Source organism: Camelina sativa, chromosome 3, assembly GCF_000633955.1.
Source record: "Camelina sativa cultivar DH55 chromosome 3, Cs, whole genome shotgun sequence".
NCBI lineage: Eukaryota > Viridiplantae > Streptophyta > Magnoliopsida > Brassicales > Brassicaceae > Camelina > Camelina sativa.
Genome location: NC_025687.1, coordinates 313,039 through 333,946, shown reverse-complemented (window position 1 = coordinate 333,946; position 20,908 = coordinate 313,039). Strand labels below are relative to the sequence as shown.

Here is a 20,908-nt window from a genome sequence, read left to right as displayed (position 1 = left end):
TGCTCTTGCTCTTGTATTATGAGTAGGGTTCAAAATCTTTGTAAAAAATGGAATGAGTATTGCGTCTTCTACCACTGAAGTTAACATGGTTGACCTCTTAGATGTGTGTTTCTCTGGTAGTGTAAATTGTTTATTTTAGATGTGTGTTTTGATTCTGTTGATGTGATTTTGTGAAATTGATATCTTGATAGCTCTGTAACATCGTCCATATATATATATATGTGTTGTATGGATGTTAACTTGCGTCTTCCTTTTGATATAAGCACTACGAAGATCTGTATAGGGTTCCATTACATGTGACTAGAGATGTCTAGTTTTTTTGATTGATTTTTTTCTTTTTATTTGATCCTCTCTTCTTCTTCTTTTTTTTTTTTCTTTCTTCAATTCGTTTGATCCATGTTTCTCTTTTAGGCAAATCTTGAATTTGTCCCTCCATCCTCTGTTTTATGTTTTGATTTAGGTTTGAATAAACGCCATTGTTTGTAGAGAGACAACAACATATGGTTTAATTGTCTTAAATGAGGCAATTCAACAAGGTATCTGTACATAAGTATTTGACAAAGACTCTTGAGTCAAATGTGAAAGGAGTATGCTATGAGACAGCTTTCTCTGTTTGGTGTCTTTTGGTGGTTATGTTCGATTCTATATATTTCTATGTTTGTTTGTGATGAGTTGTAGTAAAGCTTGTGTTAGGATTCGTATTATTGTCTTTTTATCCTTTTCTTAAGAGTGATACTATTTCTTTTTTTTTTTGGTTTCTGAATTATTTATAGATGGGTTTTCAGAGTTGCTAAGCTGACAGAGTAGTAATGAGATTGGGAAGATGGGTTTATTGAAGAAAAAGGATTCAACTTCAGACAACAACATATTAACGATGTATTTGTGTTGTTTTCTCTCAATGTTTGCTTGTATTGTTTCAGTTTAACTTGTCTTAATGAAATGCATAACTCTGTTTCACCGAATGTTTTCTCTCAGTGTTTTCTTGTATTGTTTCAGTTTAACTTGTCTTAATGATATGCATAACTCTGTTTCACCGAATGATTGCTTTCATTGTTTGCTTGATTTGTTTCAGTTTAACTTGTTTTAATGATATGCAATGGTCAAATGATTGTTATGTCTCCTTCCATTAGGATTGCCGACAAGAAGAAGAAGAAGACAAGAAGCTGTTGGTCACGGACAAGAAGCTTTTGGTCACGGACAAGAAGCAATCACGGACCTGCATCTTTTTCTCACGGACAAGAAAGCTTTTGCTTAGAGTCACATGTTATGTTCACGGACGAGAGTGTCATGCCTTTGTAACACCACAAGGTCATCAATATATAAGACCATCTTCGTAGACACATAAATATCAAGCTTTTTCATCTTTGTACCCACAATTTGTACTCACAATATCAAGCTTTTTCATCTTTGTACCCACAATATCAAGCTTTTTCATCTTTGTACCCACATATTCTTCTTCTTCTACAATATTATTCAAACACTTTATCAAGCTCTTCTTCTATTTTTTTTTTTAAAAGGCATCTTCTTCTAATAACATTGAAGAAAAGATGGATGAGTATTTTGATCAAACACTCAACAATTATTTTGATCAAGCAATCCAAAATCGTTTTGATCAAGCAATGAATCCGTTGGAACCCGAGAAGAAGAAACGAGTCCACATTGAAAGAAAACGTGAAGAGGGTCACCAACGCTTATGGGATGACTATTTCCGTGAAGATGCAACATATCCTCCTCAAATCTTTCGTCGTCGTTTTAGAATGAACAAACCCTTGTTCATGCGTATTGTTNCGACAAGAAGAAGAAGAAGACAAGAAGCTGTTGGTCACGGACAAGAAGCAATCACGGACCTGCATCTTTTTCTCACGGACAAGAAATCTTTTGCTTAGAGTCACATGTTATGTTCACGGACGAGAGTGTCATGCCTTTGTAACACCACAAGGTCATCAATATATAAGACCATCTTCGTAGACACATAAATATCAAGCTTTTTCATCTTTGTACCCACAATTTGTACTCACAATATCAAGCTTTTTCATCTTTGTACCCACAATATCAAGCTTTTTCATCTTTGTACCCACATATTCTTCTTCTTCTACAATATTATTCAAACACTTTATCAAGCTCTTCTTCTTTTTTTTTTTTTAAAATGGCATCTTCTTCTAATAACATTGAAGAAAAGATGGATGAGTATTTTGATCAAACACTCAACAATTATTTTGATCAAGCAATCCAGAATCGTTTTGATCAAGCAATGAATCCGTTGGAACCTGAGAAGAAGAAACGAGTCCACATTGAAAGAAAACGTGAAGAGGGTCACCAACGCTTATGGGATGACTATTTCCGTGAAGATGCAACATATCCTCCTCAAATCTTTCGTCGCCGTTTTAGAATGAACAAACCCTTGTTCATGCGTATTGTCGAACGACTCTCAACAGAAGTTCCATACTTTGAACAAAGAAGAAATGGTCACGGAAGGCTAGGTCTCTCTGCAATACAAAAGTGTACAGCAGCAATTCGTATGATGGCGTATGGTTCTGCAGCGGATGCGTTTGACGAATACCTCCGTCTTGCTGAAAGCACTGCTATGTTATGTTTGGAAAAGTTTGTTGAAAGAATAGTTCATTTATTTGGAGATGAGTATCTACGCAGTCCCACACCAGAAGATCTTCAGCGACTACTCGATAATGGAGAGGTACGCGGATTTCCCGGGATGATAGGAAGCATAGATTGTATGCATTGGGAGTGGAAGAATTGCCCGACTGCATGGAAAGGTCAATATACACGTGGATCTGGAAAGCCAACAATTGTTTTAGATGCTGTAGCTTCACAAGACCTCTGGATATGGCTTGCATTTTTTGGAGCTCCAGGTACATTAAACGATATCAATATTCTCGATCGCTCACCAGTTTTTGATGACATATTATAAGGTGTAGCTCCCAAAGTAAAATACTTTGTCAACGGACGACAATATCGTATGGCTTACTATCTCACCGATGGTATTTATCCAAAATGGGCTACTTTTGTCAAATCAATTTCAATGCCACAAGATCCGAAAGCATCGTTATTTGCTACGTACCAAGAAGCTGTACGTAAAGATGTCGAACGTGCTTTTGGAGTCTTGCAAGCTCGATTTGCCATAGTCAAAAACCCAGCTCTTATGTTGGATAAGGTAAAAATTGGAAACATAATGAGAGCATGTATCATATTGCACAACATGATTGTAGAAGATGAACGTGATGGGTATACTCAGTATGATGAGGCCACATTTGCACAAGTAGAATCAAACCGAACTTCGGAAGTGGATTTCACGTATTCTACAGACATCCCTTCAAATCTCAGAAATATGATGGGCGATACGATAACCATTCGAAATGAAGTTCGTGACAAGAAAATACATGACCGACTGCAAGCGGATTTGGTTGAGCATATGTGGGAAAAGTTTGGCACAAATCAATATTAAAATTAATCATTTCGTAATTTATTTTTAATATGCTTTTATGTAATGTTTGTTTAAATTTTTATTAAATGCAATATTTTTAAGTTTTTTAAAAGTATACAAGTCTTATGAATTTAAACAAAATACCATAATAATTTACAATAAAAATATATATATACTTTTTTAAGAACCTCAAATTTAACAACCTTCAATGGACCCATGAAATATCTAAGTTTCTTAAGAGGTTTTTAATTTCATTTTTTTCAAAATTAAAAATAAAATATGTTTTAAGATACTTTGGTTAAATCCTTTGATGTGGATGCTTATACATTTTTCTATCATAACTTTCTTCCTGATTATTTGTATTCTATCAAATATTCTCCTCTACAGCCCTTATAACCTTTTTATTTTTTTGCATGACTTCGTAGTTAAAGGTCAACATTTTTCTAAGAAGCTGCTTAGAAATAGCCTTTGGGTTCGAATAAGTACACATAATTTCCCCACCAGTAGTTCCCAATGGATTTTAATGATGCAAGGGAAATCAAGACGAAACTATTGGAGTAAGACCAATATTATCCATCGTCGTCATCTGCCAAATTCGAAATACTATAATCTTTAATACAAGGGATATTGACGCTAGCAAAAAACACAACCACCTTAATTCATCGCAACAAAAATTACGTTTTGAAATATATTGTTTTGGGTGGAGAAACTTCCTTGGTTTGCTTGTTCCTTTTCGGTTGTTTCATCAAATCCTAACTCTCTTTTCTTGGGACCCCACATCAGCTTTATGTTGTCTGTCCCCTCCATGTTTCTATTTCACCTCCTATATAAAACCAAACACTCATACGTTAATATTATTAGTACATACCACAAAAACTTGTCATAAGATCAATATTGATACCCCCAAAACAAAAACAAAAACAAAACAGCTCCAAAAGAAGTGTGAATATTCAAACAGTAAATGGGTCTTCCAGGGAGAAATAGCGGTGCGATTCTGTCGAAAATAGCAACAAACAATCAACACGGCGAGAACTCTGAGTACTTCGATGGATGGAAAGCTTACGACAAATATCCTTTTCATCTTTCTCATAATCCCCATGGTATTATCCAAATGGGTCTTGCAGAGAATCAGGTATATATTCTAGAATAATCCGATATAATATTGCATATATGTTGTTGTGCGTTTTCATCCGTGTATTAGCTAGCTAGCGTGAACACGTATATACACAACATCAGATAACACATTTTTTCTAAACATTTTACAGCTTTGCTTAGATTTAATAAAAGATTGGATCAAAGAGAACCCAGAATCTTCTATTTGCACTCTTGAAGGTGTTCATCAGTTTAGCGACATCGCCAATTTCCAAGACTATCACGGCCTTAAAAAGTTTAGACAGGTATAAATCACTCATTTGATCTAGATATCTTGTAATAAGGTTCAGGTTTACGTTAATATACGCACTACGGAAGTAATTATACGTTGATTTATATTATATCAATATTAAACTAAAATGACATAGTTTAGACCAGTACAAATCAATTTAAGCAGTAAGTTTACATACTAGTAATTAGTTAACATCTAAACATCAGTAGATATGAACTGCATAAGAAAACAAATTTAGTCGTCCGACGTTATGTAATTTTCTTATTTACATTTAGTAACTTATAAGTTTATCCCTGATGAAAATTTTGGTATTGAAGGCAATTGCACATTTCATGGGAAAAGCTAGAGGTGGAAGAGCGACGTTTGATCCAGAGAGGGTGGTTATGAGTGGCGGTGCCACGGGAGCAAATGAAACAATTATGTTCTGCCTCGCCGATCCCGGCGACGTCTTCCTCATTCCCTCTCCTTACTATGCTGCGTAAGCATTTTAATATTTTCTCATAATCACATTTTTAAAAAATAGTAATATGATAATGGATAATTGTTAGGGGAAATTTCATTAATGTTGCTTTCACATACTTTTTTGTGGGATAACAAATTCTAAATCGAAATGAGTTAATAATATTAGTATTAATTGACTCTTTCGCCAACTTTATCACACGTGTAAGTATATCAAATTATCAAATTCCATTGCGGTTTAGATTCATTCAACGAGTAGCTCATACGTGTGATAATTAATTGTTTAATCCTTTTTGCAGATTTGATAGAGACTTGAGGTGGCGTACAGGTGTCGAGATAATCCCGGTTCCTTGTTCAAGCTCCAACAATTTCAGATTAACCGTTGAGGCCGTGGGATGGGCTTATAAAAAAGCCCAAGAGGCCAATAAGAAAGTCAAAGGCCTGATTTTGACCAATCCATCAAACCCGCTCGGTACGATCTTGGATAAGGACACACTCAAGGATCTAGTCCGGTTCGTCACGAAGAAGAACATTCACCTAGTCGTCAACGAGATCTACGCCGCCACAGTCTTCAGCGGAGATGATTTCGTTAGCGTTGCTGAGGTGGTCAACGACGTGGACAGCTATGAAGTCAACGTTGACTTGATTCACATTGTTTATAGTCTTTCTAAAGACATGGGACTACCTGGTTTTAGAGTCGGTATAGTCTATTCTTATAACGACTCGGTCGTGTCTTGTGCCAGGAAAATATCGAGTTTCGGGCTAGTTTCGTCTCAGACACAACTCATGCTCGCTTCGATGTTGTCAGATGAACGGTTTGTGGAGAATTTCCTTATGGAAAACTCGAAAAGGTTAGGGAAAAGGCATGAAGTTTTTACTACAGGACTCAAGAAAGCAGATATTACTTGCTTGACAAGCAGCGGAGGTTTATTTGTGTGGATGGATTTGAGACATCTATTGAGAGATCGTAACTCGTTTGAATCTGAGATTGAGCTTTGGCGTATAATCATCCACAAAGTTAAGCTCAATGTATCTCCAGGCTCTTCCTTCCATTGCACGGAACCTGGATGGTTTAGGGTTTGCTTTGCCAACATGGACGATGATACTCTCCATGTGGCGCTTCGGCGGATCCAAGATTTCGTGTCTAAGAACAGCAACAACAAGATCGTTGAGAAAGCAACGGACAAGGATCAAGTAATCCAGAACAACAATGCTAAAAAGCAGAAATGGAGGCAGAGCAATCTCCGATTAAGTTTCCGAAGACTATATGAGGATGGTCTCTCGTCTCCAGGGATAATGTCACCACATTCACCTCTTCTCCGAGCATGAAATCATAATAACGCCTGAGAGATCGGATCAACTCGTCCGCCTCTCACTCCAAATGTTATTCATCTTTTAATTAGTAAGTGAAATGTTTTTTTCCTTTGTTGTAAGATTGGGAATAATTCAACTTCGATGGCGATGCTAGGGTTGTTTTTGACAGCCAGCTTTTTCTCCTGGGGTCAAATGGTAACTTTTAAGATTTGTGTGTATAATTCTGTTATTTTTCCTCCCCCGCTTAGGATTTAATCGATAGATTCTCCTAGTGGTGCTGGTCTGTGTAGCAACTTAACCTTTTGGGATCTCTTATTTATCTTTTTGTGTGTAATAAAATGAAACGTTCTCTTTTGATAATAATTTATTATAATTGAATCACTAGTGTTTATTAGTTGGGGAGGTTGATATCTATCTACGTAATGGAGAATTTGTTAAGCTAGATTATTCGATTATTCTAGAACCACATTTTGTTGTTCGCCCAATACGTCACACGTGCATGCCACCGTGCCTATCATTTTCTGAAATAATAATATGGATTAAACCGAACATTCTACAGAGATATGTATACTTTATTCATTTATTTTTTTGGAATTTGCCTTAATGATATGGTGGGTGATGAAAAAGTCCTCAGCATTTTTAGCTGCACCAAATATGATAAAATTCATATTATTAAATTATAGAAAATGACAAAATTTGCTCAGAATAATTAACTATCGCGTAAGATGACATCTCCATCAATTGAATTATTCATGGATCGTCAGCTATTTTTTTTTTGTGTGCACCCATGAACCGTCAGCTTTGTTTCCCTTTTTCCTTTGTTAATGTCAGCTGGAATGAAATATATAATAAATTTAGCCTTTTTTGGTATAGATCTCAGCTGATGAAACCATACATATGTTTGTTTAAACTTGTTAGGAGATTAAGTGGTAAATAAAGATAAGGCGTGCTTTGGGCCGCCTCTTGGCTGATATTGATACTAAACACACCAACAAGAAAGGATTATATAAGACAAAAATCAAATTTGATATTTGGGAAAAAACGGTTTGATCCCTTTCATACTGATTAATATGTATCTGGATAATTTAAGTAGACATATGTGTGTATATGTAGATATCTGTCTATTTATAATGATCGACATCGTCGCCGTCATCATCACTCACCACCGACTCATGATCATATTCAACAGACAACAGTGTCTTACGAAACATGATGGAGTAATATTTTTATTTGTTTGGTAGAAATACTGACAATAGGCAGGCCCTTTCTGTTTTTGGTAGTGAAGTAATATTTTTTAGCATTCACGGGAATGTATTTTGTTTTGACCCAAATAATATAGATCGCAAAAATATTACAGAAATTAGAATTAGTGATCAGATAATGTGTTACAAAAGTTTTTAATTTGAATATTCACATGCTCCTTTTAGGTGCCTACCAACCAAAATGTTTTTGACATTTGCATATGTGATCTATGACGTTTACAATGAAATTGGTGACGTGAATACTATATATTCAATTTTTGAAAATCTAGTCCATTTTTCTGTGTCGAAAAATGAAGAACTTTTATATGTGTTGGAGATAATTCTTAAGTTGTTTGTTTCTAGAATATGATTATCTTTAAGAGTAATAATATAGAACTTCACGTAATAATATAGAACTTCACTTTATGTTATTATCCACTGAAATTAATTATTATATGAAGTTTTTTAGAACTCTATATTTAAACTTCATATTTGTGAAAAGAGAAAAGAAAATCTAGAACCATTAAAATAATTAATTACCAACTATTAAACAAATTTCTAAAAGTGACTTATCAGATGATCACGAAAGGCCATGCCCTTTCGCTTCGTGCAAAACAGAAGTAAAAATAAGTTATCAAATTTACAGCTAAGTTTTAATAACATTCTTAACCTAAAGCAACACCCAGATACGTACATCTAAAGTCTAAACATACAGTTTCCTGCAATATAATAAATTTGTAAAATAAAAATCACAAGATCGAAGATGACAAAATTACGGAATAGTAAAATCGTTATAACATAAATCAAAAACATTTCAGAATTATGTGAATAGCAAAACTATTTTGCAACTTCGCCATTACATTAATTATATACAGTAACACTAAATATTCGAGAGATTTAGTCCCTAAAATATGTGCATAGAATTTGTTACTTACATTATAAACCCTTGAGAAATATTAACGTCGACAAAGAAACGTGCATCACAAACAATATTAACTTAAGGACATCTGAAGATAATTTAACAAGCAAATTAAAATACTAACGTACATATATAACACCATTATATACAGAAAGTGCCCTTCAAAGTAAAAAAAAAAACAAAATTCTAGTACTATCGACGATATATACAGAAAACATATCATCGAAATCGATTTAAGGAAATTAAGCTTCCTCGCATTATCGAGGACAGAAAAAAACATATCCGATGATCCAACCGAATCAATATATCCTGTTTCTTATTCTTCATCCTCACTATAGATCGGTTCATCATTTTCCCCCAAATTATATAACATAATATATGTTTTCAACATATAACGCAAGCATTAGGGTTTTCTTCGATGCTTTGAGCGTAGTAATATGTTGTTAGGTGAGGATTATATGCTTTATACGCCTTTACAAGTTCCAACACATGCTGCTCCGGTGTCGGCACAACCGGTTGTGGTTGGGGTTGTGGTTGCGGTTGATCTTTCTTCTCTCCCTCCTTCTTATCGCCGCCCTCTTTCTTCTCTTCTTCCTTCTTTGGCGCTTCTCCTTCCTTTTTCGCTTCTTCTTTGGGAGCTTCTCCTTCTTTTTTCGCCGGCTCGCCACCACCTTCCTTCTTCGGCTCCTCTTTCTTCTCCTTTTCCGGCTCTTTCGCAGGTCCTACTAGTACAATATCCGTCAAGGGCCAATACTTTCTTAGCTTACTTACTACATCCACCGGATCCACGGTTCCAATCACAGTCAATTGCTTCCCCTTCATGTCCATTGCAATCGAATCAATTCCTAGAACAAGAACAAAAAAAAAAAAGATGAAATTTGTAACCATTTTGATAGACAGACAGACACTCGAGTTTTTGCCCTATTGATATAAGTTGCAACATTTTACAAGCAATATATACCAATAAGGAGTTTAAATTACTTTTGACTCAAACAAACAAAAACAAATCTTTGACAGCATATGATATTTCAATAGATGGGCACATATTCCAAAGGAGCTATAGTGGCCTAGATTTGATTTTATTCCAAAGAAATAAAATAAATGAATTTCAGAAATAATTGAAATATGGCGCAACATTTTACCGTATTGTCACTATTGAAAAAGAAAGACACTTCTGTCAGAGCAGCTCGTGATTGTTCATCAACAATAAAGCAATTTAAAACATGTTTACCTCAGTTAACACCTTCCTTTACCTACCAAATCGGAGACTAAACCGGACAGAAAAACCATTTGTCTAATAGTTTGGTTTCGAAGCGAGAACTAAACAGAGACAGAGCGAGATCTCTGTCCCTGTTTCTAATGTGTAAGTTTGTAACCAACATTATACAAGATTAGTGATGATTACCTGGGAGAGTAGAAACCGTTTTAAGGGCCTTTTGTTTTGCCTTATCATCATGCAAATCCAGGTTTAACACCATTTTCTGCAAAATAATTACAAAGTACAAACAGATTTTAGTGAAATTAATTTACAAGTGATATATGTGATCGCAAAGATGATCTAATCTTCTCTTCTTCCTTTTGTTTTTTTTATTTCTCTCTGGAATTTGTAGATCATGCAACTAAAAACAAAACAACTGGATCACCAAGAACATAATAAAAACATAGATTTATGCAGGTTTTACAGAAGATACTAAAAAGTTACTGATATGTTCTTAACGTTAAAACCAGAAAATAAAATAAAATTACTGATATATGTTTTACAGAGTGAGTGACATGCATGCGTATGAGTAGTGTGAACATAGTAGAGAACCAGACTTTTGTAAAACAGAGCCATGTGCATCATTCAATATAAGATTTTTGAATTGATTTTGTAAATAATAGTAAGTGAAAAAAAAACTGTATTTCACAAATAAGATTCCCCCAAGGGAAAAAGAAAGAGATATATATGTTGCAATAAGAGCAGAGTAAGTTAAAAAAAAAAAGTGAGATTGTTTCTGTTATTGAACTCCCAAAAGAAGTAGATCGCATCTAATAAACACACACATGTACTTGTTTCAGAACTGAAGGAATAGATTCCGAGGTTTCTTAGTAAAGAATATACATAAAGAGAAAAGTGCTTGTTACATTCAGATGCAAGATGAAAAGAAAAAAAAATCCAAGCCAATTTTTCTCTTCATAGAAATTCTAATCCTAGCTAGGAATCAAATCTTGAAAACGTGTAGAGTGAGAGAGAGATGGACCTTCATTGCTCCTCTGTTTTTTAGGTTAACTTTCTAAAGAATATGCCGAGAGGGAGAGAGAGAGAGAGAGAGATGTAAGAAAAGAAAAGAAAGATTTTGTCTCTTGAAGTTATAAGAGAGAGAGAGAGAGAGAGAGAGAGAGAGTTGAGAATGAAGGAAGAATAAGAAACTTTAGAAGACGATAAGAGAGAGATTGGACAGACACACACTGATCGTATAATTATTTTTACAAAGAAATGCCCAAATCCTGACAAATACTGGTTGATATATTAGAGAGAGATGCATGCAGAGCCAGAAGAAGAGAGAGTCTCTCAATCTGAATGAATGAATGAATGAATGGTGTAGTACGAGAGAGGGACGAAGAGATCTACTAGTATATCTTTTTTTCTTTCTTTCTTGATTTTCATTTCATTGACGCGCGTGTTATGTTAACATGCAAATGCGTGAAGTAATTAAGAGCGCGTGTTGTTAAAATGTTTTTAAGACGAGAACCCCCTTGCGAGCTCCGCGTCACATTGCTGCTTTCCGTCCTTTGGTTCTTGTTGTTTCCTTTTTTTTTTTCTTTTTTTTTTTCTTTCTCACCTTATCCACGTCAGTTTTTTTCTCACCTTTCCGTCCTTTGTTTTTGTTTTTGTTTTTGGGGCCATAATTCCTAATAATAAGTTTCATATACTCGGGGAGTATCACAAGATTTGTCATTTTTATACAATGGTGCCGAGAGAGACATATTACAAGATCTTAGGTATGTGCGGTTTGGAGTCAAGTAAGTAACCCACCTACTTCGAATTATCCAAATCTGTTGAGTACAAGTATTTTGTAATTATTTCTTTTATTTAATCTTCATTATGTCAGGGATAACTCAATTAATTATTTGGAGTATAATATGAGTAGATAATTAAATTTTTTTAAACTAGTATTGTAATCTAATTAAAAAATTATAAGAAAACCAAATTGTTCATGATCACCCATTTTTTTACTCGAAATGGACAAATGTATATATATATATATATATCTTTTTTTTTTGGTAAAAGTACAAGGAGAGAAAGAAAAGAAAATAACATATTAAAGAAGATAATGTGGTCACTCAAAATTGCCAATATTTCCTTTTTATTCCATTATATGATTTGAATTGTTCTAAAGTTTTATGTATATGAAATTTTATCTAATAATTGAGTCCTCGCTAGCTATCCCACCATGATCAGTTTGCCAATTCTACACGAATTCGATTCTCCAAATAAAGACAAAACCCCCCAAAAAAATACAAATACATAAAGAAAATATATACATGTGTAGTGGGAAACAGCTATATATTTCCACGTGTTTGCCCACGTAGATTAATTTTAACTTCTCTATTAAATAAAATATTTGTTACGTCCACGAATTATACAAGTGGAGCAGCTTTTTTTGTATATGTCACTATGTTGGATTTGTGTTTGGCTTGCGCGTGAACCACACACAACGCTGCGACTGCGAGTATACGACCAAACGAGACGTGACGAGATTTGTAGTAATCTGGGCCACTTAGAGTGGAATCTCAGGCCCACTTCTCTCATGTTTATATTTTTATTATATACTTTTATTCTACAAAAATTTCAAAATATGTATTTATTAGTTTCTTTTTTTTAAAAGGCGGCTTAATATAGTCAATTCTTAGCCATCCGTTGGTCTTACCACCCTCAGCGTCTCATCTCCACCGTTGGTTCCTACTTTGACTATTATTAACCCAAGAGCAAACTAAACACAATTTGACCTAACTACTCTTTAATTATTTGGCAAACTTTGACAAAAAAAAAACATTTTGCCTTTATAGTTTGACCAAAATTGAAAATGGTATTATTGATGGTTTGAATACTAATTACAGCAGCTGCTAGTTATGGGTTTGCTTGTTTTTGACATTAGTTAGACGAGTCTTGTCTTGTTATTTATTTTTAACTAGTTTTAACTTTTAACTGAAAGAAAAAATAAATCTTATCTTACAAATGATGTCGTGCTACAGAAATAATATAACGGACAGTGTTTATGTTTGTAGGTGGATACACGTACAATTAGGGATGGTATAGTTATCTTAGGTATTTGAGATCAGCATTATATAATTGCAGACTATACAAATTAAGGGTTAACAAAGTATAGATTAAATCAGTTAAATTAAATTCTGCGTATTATAAAAATCCAACGTCAGCGTAAAATACGATTACGGATTAAGTGTTAACTAAAACTTACGAAATGTATTAATAAACTTTTACAAGGAGATCTAATATACGGTCAACATCATACTATTACTAACTATATTTTAAGCCGCGGAACAATTTTTTTTTCTTTTTAATTATATTTAATTTGTTTTATTTAATTAATTTTGTTTGGATTGTTAATTATTAGAACAATAATAAGGGAATAACCCTACCAAAAAAAATAATAAGAGAATTAAATACATAAATATGTAATTTATAAGCTATTGTCTCATTAAGTCACAATATTACAAATGATTTATTTGTTCTACAAAATTTTAGTTAAATTATCTAATTTAATATTTCTCATATTTTAATATTAGTAGTATTGGCCAAATAATTAAACGAGGATTTAACTCGTATTTCAAGACCGAATTAATAATATTTTATATTTATACTAATGTTAATTCAAATCATCATGTATATATAGATATTCAGTTTCTAAACAAAATATATACTGAATTAAATGTATGTCCTCTTGCTAAAGTTAAATATTTGTGAATATTGGTTTTCTAATCATTCTAAATTGGATTTTCGATTTAGGAAATTTATTAATGTTAATATAATTATGGAGATTATAACTTTTTTTTTGACAAATCGGTTGTATATCATTTATATTTGAGAGATTCTAGCATCTATAAATATAGTTTTCGAGATTTAATGGGTTAAAACTTTAATAGGTAGAGTTGTTTTTGGAAAAATCATAATGTATAGATGTTGTTAAGATATTTTGACAATAAATGTAACAAATGTTCGTTAATTTAAGAAAGTTTAGTATTTGAGTTTCTCTGCAATGTTACTTATGGAATTATTTTAGGGGTTAATATTGTAAATAAAACATATTAAATAAATAAAACCAAAAGAATATAAACTAAAATGTACTTCAAAAATAATAATATAGATACTACATGATGCAATTAAAATCAACTTAAGTAAAACCTCCGACACGGATCTTCAGTTGCGGACATACACATGAGTTGCAAAATCGTTATTTAAAATAAATAAACGACAATTAAAATTTTGATGTCAGATTAAAATTTTAGTAGTTAACTTTATGATTAGATTCGTCTACCTACCTCATTAGATGGTGAAATGACAAAACCCCAATCTTTTCGGTGTAAACAAAAAGGAGAAGGAAGAAGAAAACATTATAGCCGGCCTATAAATTATGTACAGTATATCCAAAGTTGGTCCAATTCATCCGAGAAGATCTCATATCCAACGGTGAGGAATCCCTTATAATTTTTCTTTTGAAAACAATACATAGATTAGATAGATCAAAAGGGACGTCTACTAAAAGAATATAAATGGTTATGATTAAAAATAATAATTGCCGTACGGTCAATGACCCGAATGAGTAAAATGAATTTTGCTTTATCGTGAATCATTCTTTACTAAATATACTGTAAAAAGTTTCTCGGATTTAATCGCTGTCGGTTTCAGAAAATAAAATAAACAAAGCTATATATCCATTAACTTGTGGATAGTACGTTTGGTGAGACAGTATCATCATCATTCATTGTAATATATCATCACTTCACTTATACACTCAATGCATGATGAGTGCATCCATCTCTTCTTCTTCTTCTTCTTCTTCTTCTTCTTCTTCTTCTTCTTCTTCTTCTTTTGGGTGGTAAAATAGATATGGTGATATTATAGTCCATGCAATTTTCATTGATCATACAGGTAAACATTAAACAATACAGGGCTTATTGGGCTGATCTTAGTAAACGAGGTGTGTATCTTGTAAACATGGTCATAATTTTAGGATACACATGAATTAAAAAACTCAGCTCAGACTTCCACCACATAATAATGTTTTTCAAAACTTGTGTAGTTTGCATTTTTTTTTTTTTAAGTTGGTGTAAGATAATTTATATTAAGCCCAGTCCAAAAATTGATCTAAGCCCACTTAAGAGACCGAGAGGATACATTGTGGCCCAGTCTTGAAAGGAAAAAAAAAGGCACACGTGCGAGTCACACACGAGGAGGGTATTGTTGTATCTTGTCGGTTTCTTCTTACCTTTGACCCCTCCGTAATTTACTCGGCGTCAAACTTATTTGTAAGAATTTGACTTTTTATTTTTACCTTCCAAGATATCTGAAACCCCCAAAAACCTAAACCAACAAAACAAACAAACAAACAAGAAAAAAAATAAAAAATAAAGAGTTGCTGTTCGATTCCTTCAAACTCATTCATCATCATCTCTTTGTTTCTTCTCCTCCTCAATCCTTCCAAATTTTTCATCAATTCAGATTGCGAATTTGGTTTTTTTTTTCTTGAATCAAATCTGTTCTATAGATGATTTCGAAAGATCATCTTCATCAGGATCCTTTTGGCTCCACTACCACCACCAAATCGTACCACATGAATACATCCTCCGTATCGCCGCCGCCGTCTTCGGCATCTTCGATTGCGTTGTCACAATCATCTTGGCTTGAGGTTCGTTTGTTCTACGTCCGTATCGCTCCCTATGTTGTTGAGAACGTCCCTGACTTTCTCACCCTCCGTCACCCTCCCCGTGAAACCGGCGCTTCCCTTGAGGTTAACGGCGTTCGGGTTCCTTCTTCCCAGACGGCGTCTCTTAAACTCCGCCGTGATAGAGTCGACCGTGAAACCTCTGAGGTGACTTACGTTAGCACTGAGACCGTGCGCGTTACCGGATGCGTTGATGTCGAGGTTTACGATAACGACGATATGGTCTTGTGTGGGAACCTTGATAGGATCGAAGGTGCGTGGAATAACGGAACTGTGAGTGATCCCAAGACTGGATGGGGTATGGATTGTTACATAGCTATGGGCAACGGACACGGCTCGGGTCCTTCTTCTTCTTCTTCTGCGTTTTTCCACCCAAAGCGTGGTGTTTCGTCTCCGTCGGTGGAGGTTTATATAGCTGGTTGTTGTGGCGGTGTTCCAGTTATTTTGACCAAGACGATTCAGGCTAGTCCAAGGAGGAAGGTGGCTAGACACGTCACCCTCGACGCTATCCCTGAGGATGAGGAAGTTGGCAAAGAGCAAGACATTGCTACCATTGGTAACGATTTGGCCCGGCAAAGCAAAGTACAGGTATGATTCGGATTTCTCAATTCTCTTTTTGACGATTGTCTGTGATTCGGATTTAGAACTCTCTGATTGATGATTGTACCAAGCCCGCAAGTGACTATTCTTAACTTAAGATTTGGGATTTTAAAAGGTTACTTCTTTGGTCCTGTATGCATTTTGTAGTTGATATTTGGTTATTATTATCACTCGCAATTTTCTGGTAAACTTAGCTTTTGATTGAGTGTTTTCTATGACTCTACTGCTGATTCTGAAAATTTAGACTGTTGATGTTACAAAGTCTTATCTCTGCTTCTTCTTGAGTGTTTTCTTGTGTAATCTACAGCTGTATTTGAAACTTTTGGAATGTTGTCTGATCAGCAGTTGAAATATAGTAATATGTCAAGAGACAATTCTTTGATATCTCCAGAGTTGTTAACATGGATTATCATCTCTGTTTGCATATAATGGCGTGAAAAGCTCCCACTTTTTTGGTTCTTAATCTTGTTTGTCGTTTGGTTTATGCAGATCATGGAATCAGAAGCTGATGATTACGATGAGTCTGAAATGAAAATGGCACAGAGGTACTACCCAGAAGGGATGTATGTTGACGAGGATGGTCAACTCTCATGGTTTAATGCAGGTGTCAGAGTTGGAGTTGGGATAGGCCTTGGGATGTGCCTTGGTGTAGGCATTGGAGTTGGATTACTCATGCGTTCGTATCAAGCAACAACGAGTAATCTTCGTAGGAGGTTTCTCTGATCATCATCACTTACCACCATCAACTAAAAACCCCACTTAGACACGTGGAGATCCTAAGAAGAATCATGACATAGTAAAGATAGAATTTTGGTAGATAGAGATGTATAGAGCTTTTGGTTTTCAGCGGTTTGTTTCCCCTCTTTTGCGTATATATAATCGGCTCTGTTCATATACTTTTAGTAGCACACGAGCGAGTTCCAATCTTCCCTTAGTCATGTGTTTTTTTTTCTTTTTCTTTCTCTTTCTCAAGTCTGTGTCTATGTCGTTGCTCTTGTGTAGAAAGAGATTTCGTGTTGTTGTTAACTCTGGAGTTTGTCCTTTGGTGTTGTGGCATAGGGAGTGTACGTGTTTCACCTGTAACTTGGTTTGCGTTTTGTCAGTAATGGCATCATAATTAAATAAAAACTTACACATGGCGCAAGTAACGAAAACGGAGTCGTTTTCTCTTCACGCTAACGGTGTCGTACTAGGGCGAGCATCAGCATCGGAAGTTCGGACCAAATAAATATGCCTTTCAATTTGTTTAAAATTGCACTTTAAGCCCTTAACTTATGATAAATGCAATTTAGCCTCTTAGTTTTATCAGAGTTTACAACATTGAACCCTAAATCAATTATGTTCCCAAAATCAAAATTTCACTCCTCGAGAGTAGGGAGAAGAAGAAGAAGAAGGGGATGAGCAAGATCCGTTCGTCTGCGACAATGCCACATCGCGACCAGCCGTCACCGGCGTCGCCTCACGTCGTCACACTCAACTGTATCGAGGATTGTGCGCTTGAGCAGGACTCCCTCGCCGGCGTTGCTGGTGTCGAATACGTCCCTCTCAGTCGCATCGCCGATGGTAAGATCGAGTCCGCCACCGCAGTTCTCCTCCATTCCCTCGCATACCTTCCACGTGCAGCTCAACGCCGACTCCGTCCTCACCAGCTCATTCTGTGCCTTGGCTCTGCTGATCGCGCTGTCGATTCCACACTCGCCGCCGACCTAGGTCTCCGACTTGTCCATGTAGATACTTCCCGAGCTGAGGAAATCGCAGATACAGTCATGGCGCTTATCCTTGGACTCCTTCGACGGACGCATTTACTCTCTCGCCACGCGCTTTCTGCATCTGGATGGCTCGGATCGCTTCAGCCGCTTTGCCGAGGAATGAGACGGTGTCGTGGTATGGTTTTGGGTATTGTTGGCAGATCTGTATCCGCTCGATATTTGGCTAGCAGAAGCTTGGCCTTCAAGATGAGTGTGCTCTACTTTGATGTCCCAGAGGTACGTATGTTCGCAATGTCGATGGAGATGCCACTAGAGTGTTGTTATTAGGATGATGGTCTTTGTTTCTTTATAATGAATATAATTGTGGAACGGTTTAAGAAGTGTTTAGCTCTTACGAAACTGCATACGAATATGCTATTCATTCCAGTTCCTCTCGCTTGGATTTTTTCAATAGTTTGTGTTTGCATATATGTCCAGGGAGATGAAGAACGAATCAGGCCCTCGAGATTCCCACGTGCTGCGCGAAGAATGGATACGTTAAATGATCTACTAGCAGCAAGTGATGTCATTTCGCTTCACTGTGCATTAACAAATGACACGGTTCAGATCCTCAATGCAGAGTGTTTGCAGCATATAAAACCTGGTATGAGTTTTCTTGTCTGGTACTCAAAATGATGTTCGATTCTCCACGTAATGTAAATTGAAGATGGTAGACTTTCTGCTTTCTCTCATTCCCTCTAGTTCTGGTTGATTTTATATGTTAGGGGCTTTTCTTGTAAATACTGGAAGCTGCCAGCTGTTGGATGATTGTGCTGTGAAACAACTTCTAATTGATGGCACTATAGCTGGCTGTGCCCTTGACGGTGCTGAAGGTCCACAATGGATGGAAGCATGGGTATGCATTTCTTTTTCGTTGACTCAACTTCATATTTGTGCCTGCGTATTTCTCTTGTTACATCATCTTCTCTCTTTATGTTATTTATCCTGCATTATAATATCTTGTTTTAATTGCAGGTGAAGGAAATGCCAAATGTGTTAATACTACCTCGTAGTGCAGACTACAGTGAGGAAGTATGGATGGAAATAAGGGAGAAGGCCATCTCTATCTTGCATTCATTCTTCTTAGACGGTGTAATACCAAGTAACACTGTTTCTGATGAGGAAGTTGAGGAAAGTGAAGGAAGTGAAGAAGAAGAACAATCACCCATCAAACATGAGAAATTAGCAATAGTGGAATCGACCAGTAGGCAACAGGGAGAAAGTACTCTCACCAGTGCTGAGGTCGTTCGTAGAGAGGGTAGTGAGTTAAAGGAATCTCTGAGCCCTGGTCAGCAACACGTTTCTCAAAATACTGCAGTAAAATCTGAAGTAAGACGTAGCAGATCCGGTAAGAAAGCCAAAAAGAGACATTCACAGCAAAAATACATGCAAAAAGCGGAGGGTTCCTCAGGGTTACATGAAGAAAGTACTTCACGAAGAGACGATATTGCTATGAGTGACACGGAAGAAGTATTAAGTTCCAGTTCTAGATGTGCTTCTCCTGAAGATTCCAGAAATAGGAAAACACCTCTTGAGGTAATGCAAGAGTCTTCCCCAAATCAGCTTGTAATGTCAAATAAGAAGTTCATTGGAAAATCGAGTGAGCTTCTGAAAGATGGATATGTAGTAGCCTTGTATGCGAAAGATCTCTCGGGCCTCCATGTTTCCAGGCAAAGAACGAAAAACGGTGGTTGGTTCCTCGATACTTTGTCCAATGTATCCAAACGGGATCCAGCTGCACAATTCATTATCGCATACAGAAACAAGGTAAACCTTTCTCTCTCTCTCTCTCTCTCTTCCTTTTCGTTAATCTTACTTGCCATGCCTCGTTAATAGTGGTTGGCTAATATAATATCTGTGGAGAGTGGATGAAGAGAATATGCCTCTTGTTGCTTCGTGAGCAAAGCCCATTTATAAAAAAACTAACATATTCTTATGAATGGCTAATTGGTTTTGGTGCATGAACCTGTTCTCCAGGACACTGTTGGTCTGAGATCATTTGCTGCTGGTGGGAAATTACTGCAGGTACCTCTTACATTACAGAGTGTTACTTCCAATTGATCAGTCGAAAGTGCTCTTGTGGAAACTAAAAGTGGTTGTGTGTGTGCAGATCAATCGAAGGATGGAGTTTGTGTTTGCTAGCCACAGTTTTGACGTGTGGGAGAGTTGGAGTCTAGAGGGTTCTCTGGACGAATGCCGGCTTGTTAACTGCAGGAATTCCTCAGTAAGTCTCTGTCATAGTACAAAATGGCCCTAAAAGGAAAAACCCCAATACTTTGTAAACAGTACTGATCTGTGTAAATGTTAAAAACAATGTTGCAGGCGGTGTTGGACGTGCGTGTGGAGATATTGGCAATGGTAGGAGATGATGGTATCACACGTTGGATTGATTAGAAAAAGAAATAGGGTCTCTCAAGTTGTGAGTTTCTCTCTTTTCTTTCTCTTAGTTAGTTTTACATTCTTAGGATTCACAGACCAAAAAAAGCACCCATTTTTGTGTGTTTTTTCCAAACGGTGTCGTGTGTTATCTAGTTGGTATCAACCAACTTATCTCTGTAATCATTGTTTATTCTCTAAGTTTGTTGAAACATCTGATGAGCTTGTCTAAGAGTGAGACTTTTCTTGTTTGTTTTTGGGTCTGGTCGTGATGAACTAAGAAGAGAGACTTGTGTGGTTTGGTTAGTAATTTTGAAATAGATTGTGTGTTTGCTGCGTCGTCTGTGTTCCCGAAACCATCTTTACGTAATCAAATCAGCTCTGTGACTGTATGTCATACCTATTATTATTGCCTGGTTACGATCGTTATCCACGTGGCTCGTCATCTGCCGTGGATAAAAAATTTATGCGTGGCGTCAAAGTC

At 35.9% G+C, this 20,908-nt stretch overlaps 5 protein-coding genes and 1 long non-coding RNA gene across 6 annotated transcripts in view; 5 read left to right on the top strand and 1 right to left on the bottom strand.

Annotated features, from left to right (window-relative positions):
- Positions 1-1,404, top strand: part of LOC104758968 — a 3,545-nt gene extending 2,141 nt beyond the window's left edge. Inside the window, exons 3-4 of the long non-coding RNA XR_762796.1 lie at positions 774-876; positions 1,131-1,404. This is a non-coding gene — a long non-coding RNA (uncharacterized LOC104758968). The remainder of the gene's footprint in view (positions 1-773; positions 877-1,130) is intronic.
- LOC104778517 lies at positions 2,147-3,460 on the top strand. The gene is made up of 3 exons (XM_019239372.1): positions 2,147-2,692; positions 2,798-2,867; positions 2,928-3,460. Exons 1-3 carry the CDS (start codon positions 2,147-2,149, stop codon positions 3,458-3,460), a joined length of 1,149 nt encoding a protein of 382 aa, XP_019094917.1.
- On the top strand, positions 4,124-6,959 carry LOC104758959 (1-aminocyclopropane-1-carboxylate synthase 2-like). The gene is made up of 4 exons (XM_010481935.2): positions 4,124-4,571; positions 4,705-4,836; positions 5,141-5,301; positions 5,582-6,959. The coding sequence occupies exons 1-4, from the start codon at positions 4,401-4,403 to the stop codon at positions 6,609-6,611; spliced, it is 1,494 nt and encodes a 497-aa protein (XP_010480237.1). The 5' UTR covers positions 4,124-4,400; the 3' UTR covers positions 6,612-6,959.
- Positions 8,868-11,370, bottom strand: LOC104758950 (heavy metal-associated isoprenylated plant protein 3). Its single transcript, XM_010481923.2, has 3 exons — positions 10,997-11,370; positions 10,162-10,237; positions 8,868-9,601 (listed from the first exon to the last, which is right to left on the bottom strand). The coding sequence occupies exons 1-3, from the start codon at positions 11,000-11,002 to the stop codon at positions 9,141-9,143; spliced, it is 543 nt and encodes a 180-aa protein (XP_010480225.1). The 5' UTR covers positions 11,003-11,370; the 3' UTR covers positions 8,868-9,140.
- Positions 15,339-17,341, top strand: LOC104758939 (uncharacterized protein At1g01500). The gene is made up of 2 exons (XM_010481913.2): positions 15,339-16,288; positions 16,790-17,341. The coding sequence occupies exons 1-2, from the start codon at positions 15,524-15,526 to the stop codon at positions 17,021-17,023; spliced, it is 999 nt and encodes a 332-aa protein (XP_010480215.1). The 5' UTR covers positions 15,339-15,523; the 3' UTR covers positions 17,024-17,341.
- Positions 17,698-20,442, top strand: AN (C-terminal binding protein AN). Its single transcript, NM_001302985.1, is given in 7 exon segments — positions 17,698-18,285; positions 18,487-18,652; positions 18,774-18,904; positions 19,024-19,815; positions 20,026-20,073; positions 20,159-20,272; positions 20,371-20,442. Coding segments are annotated over 7 exon segments (1,911 nt in total).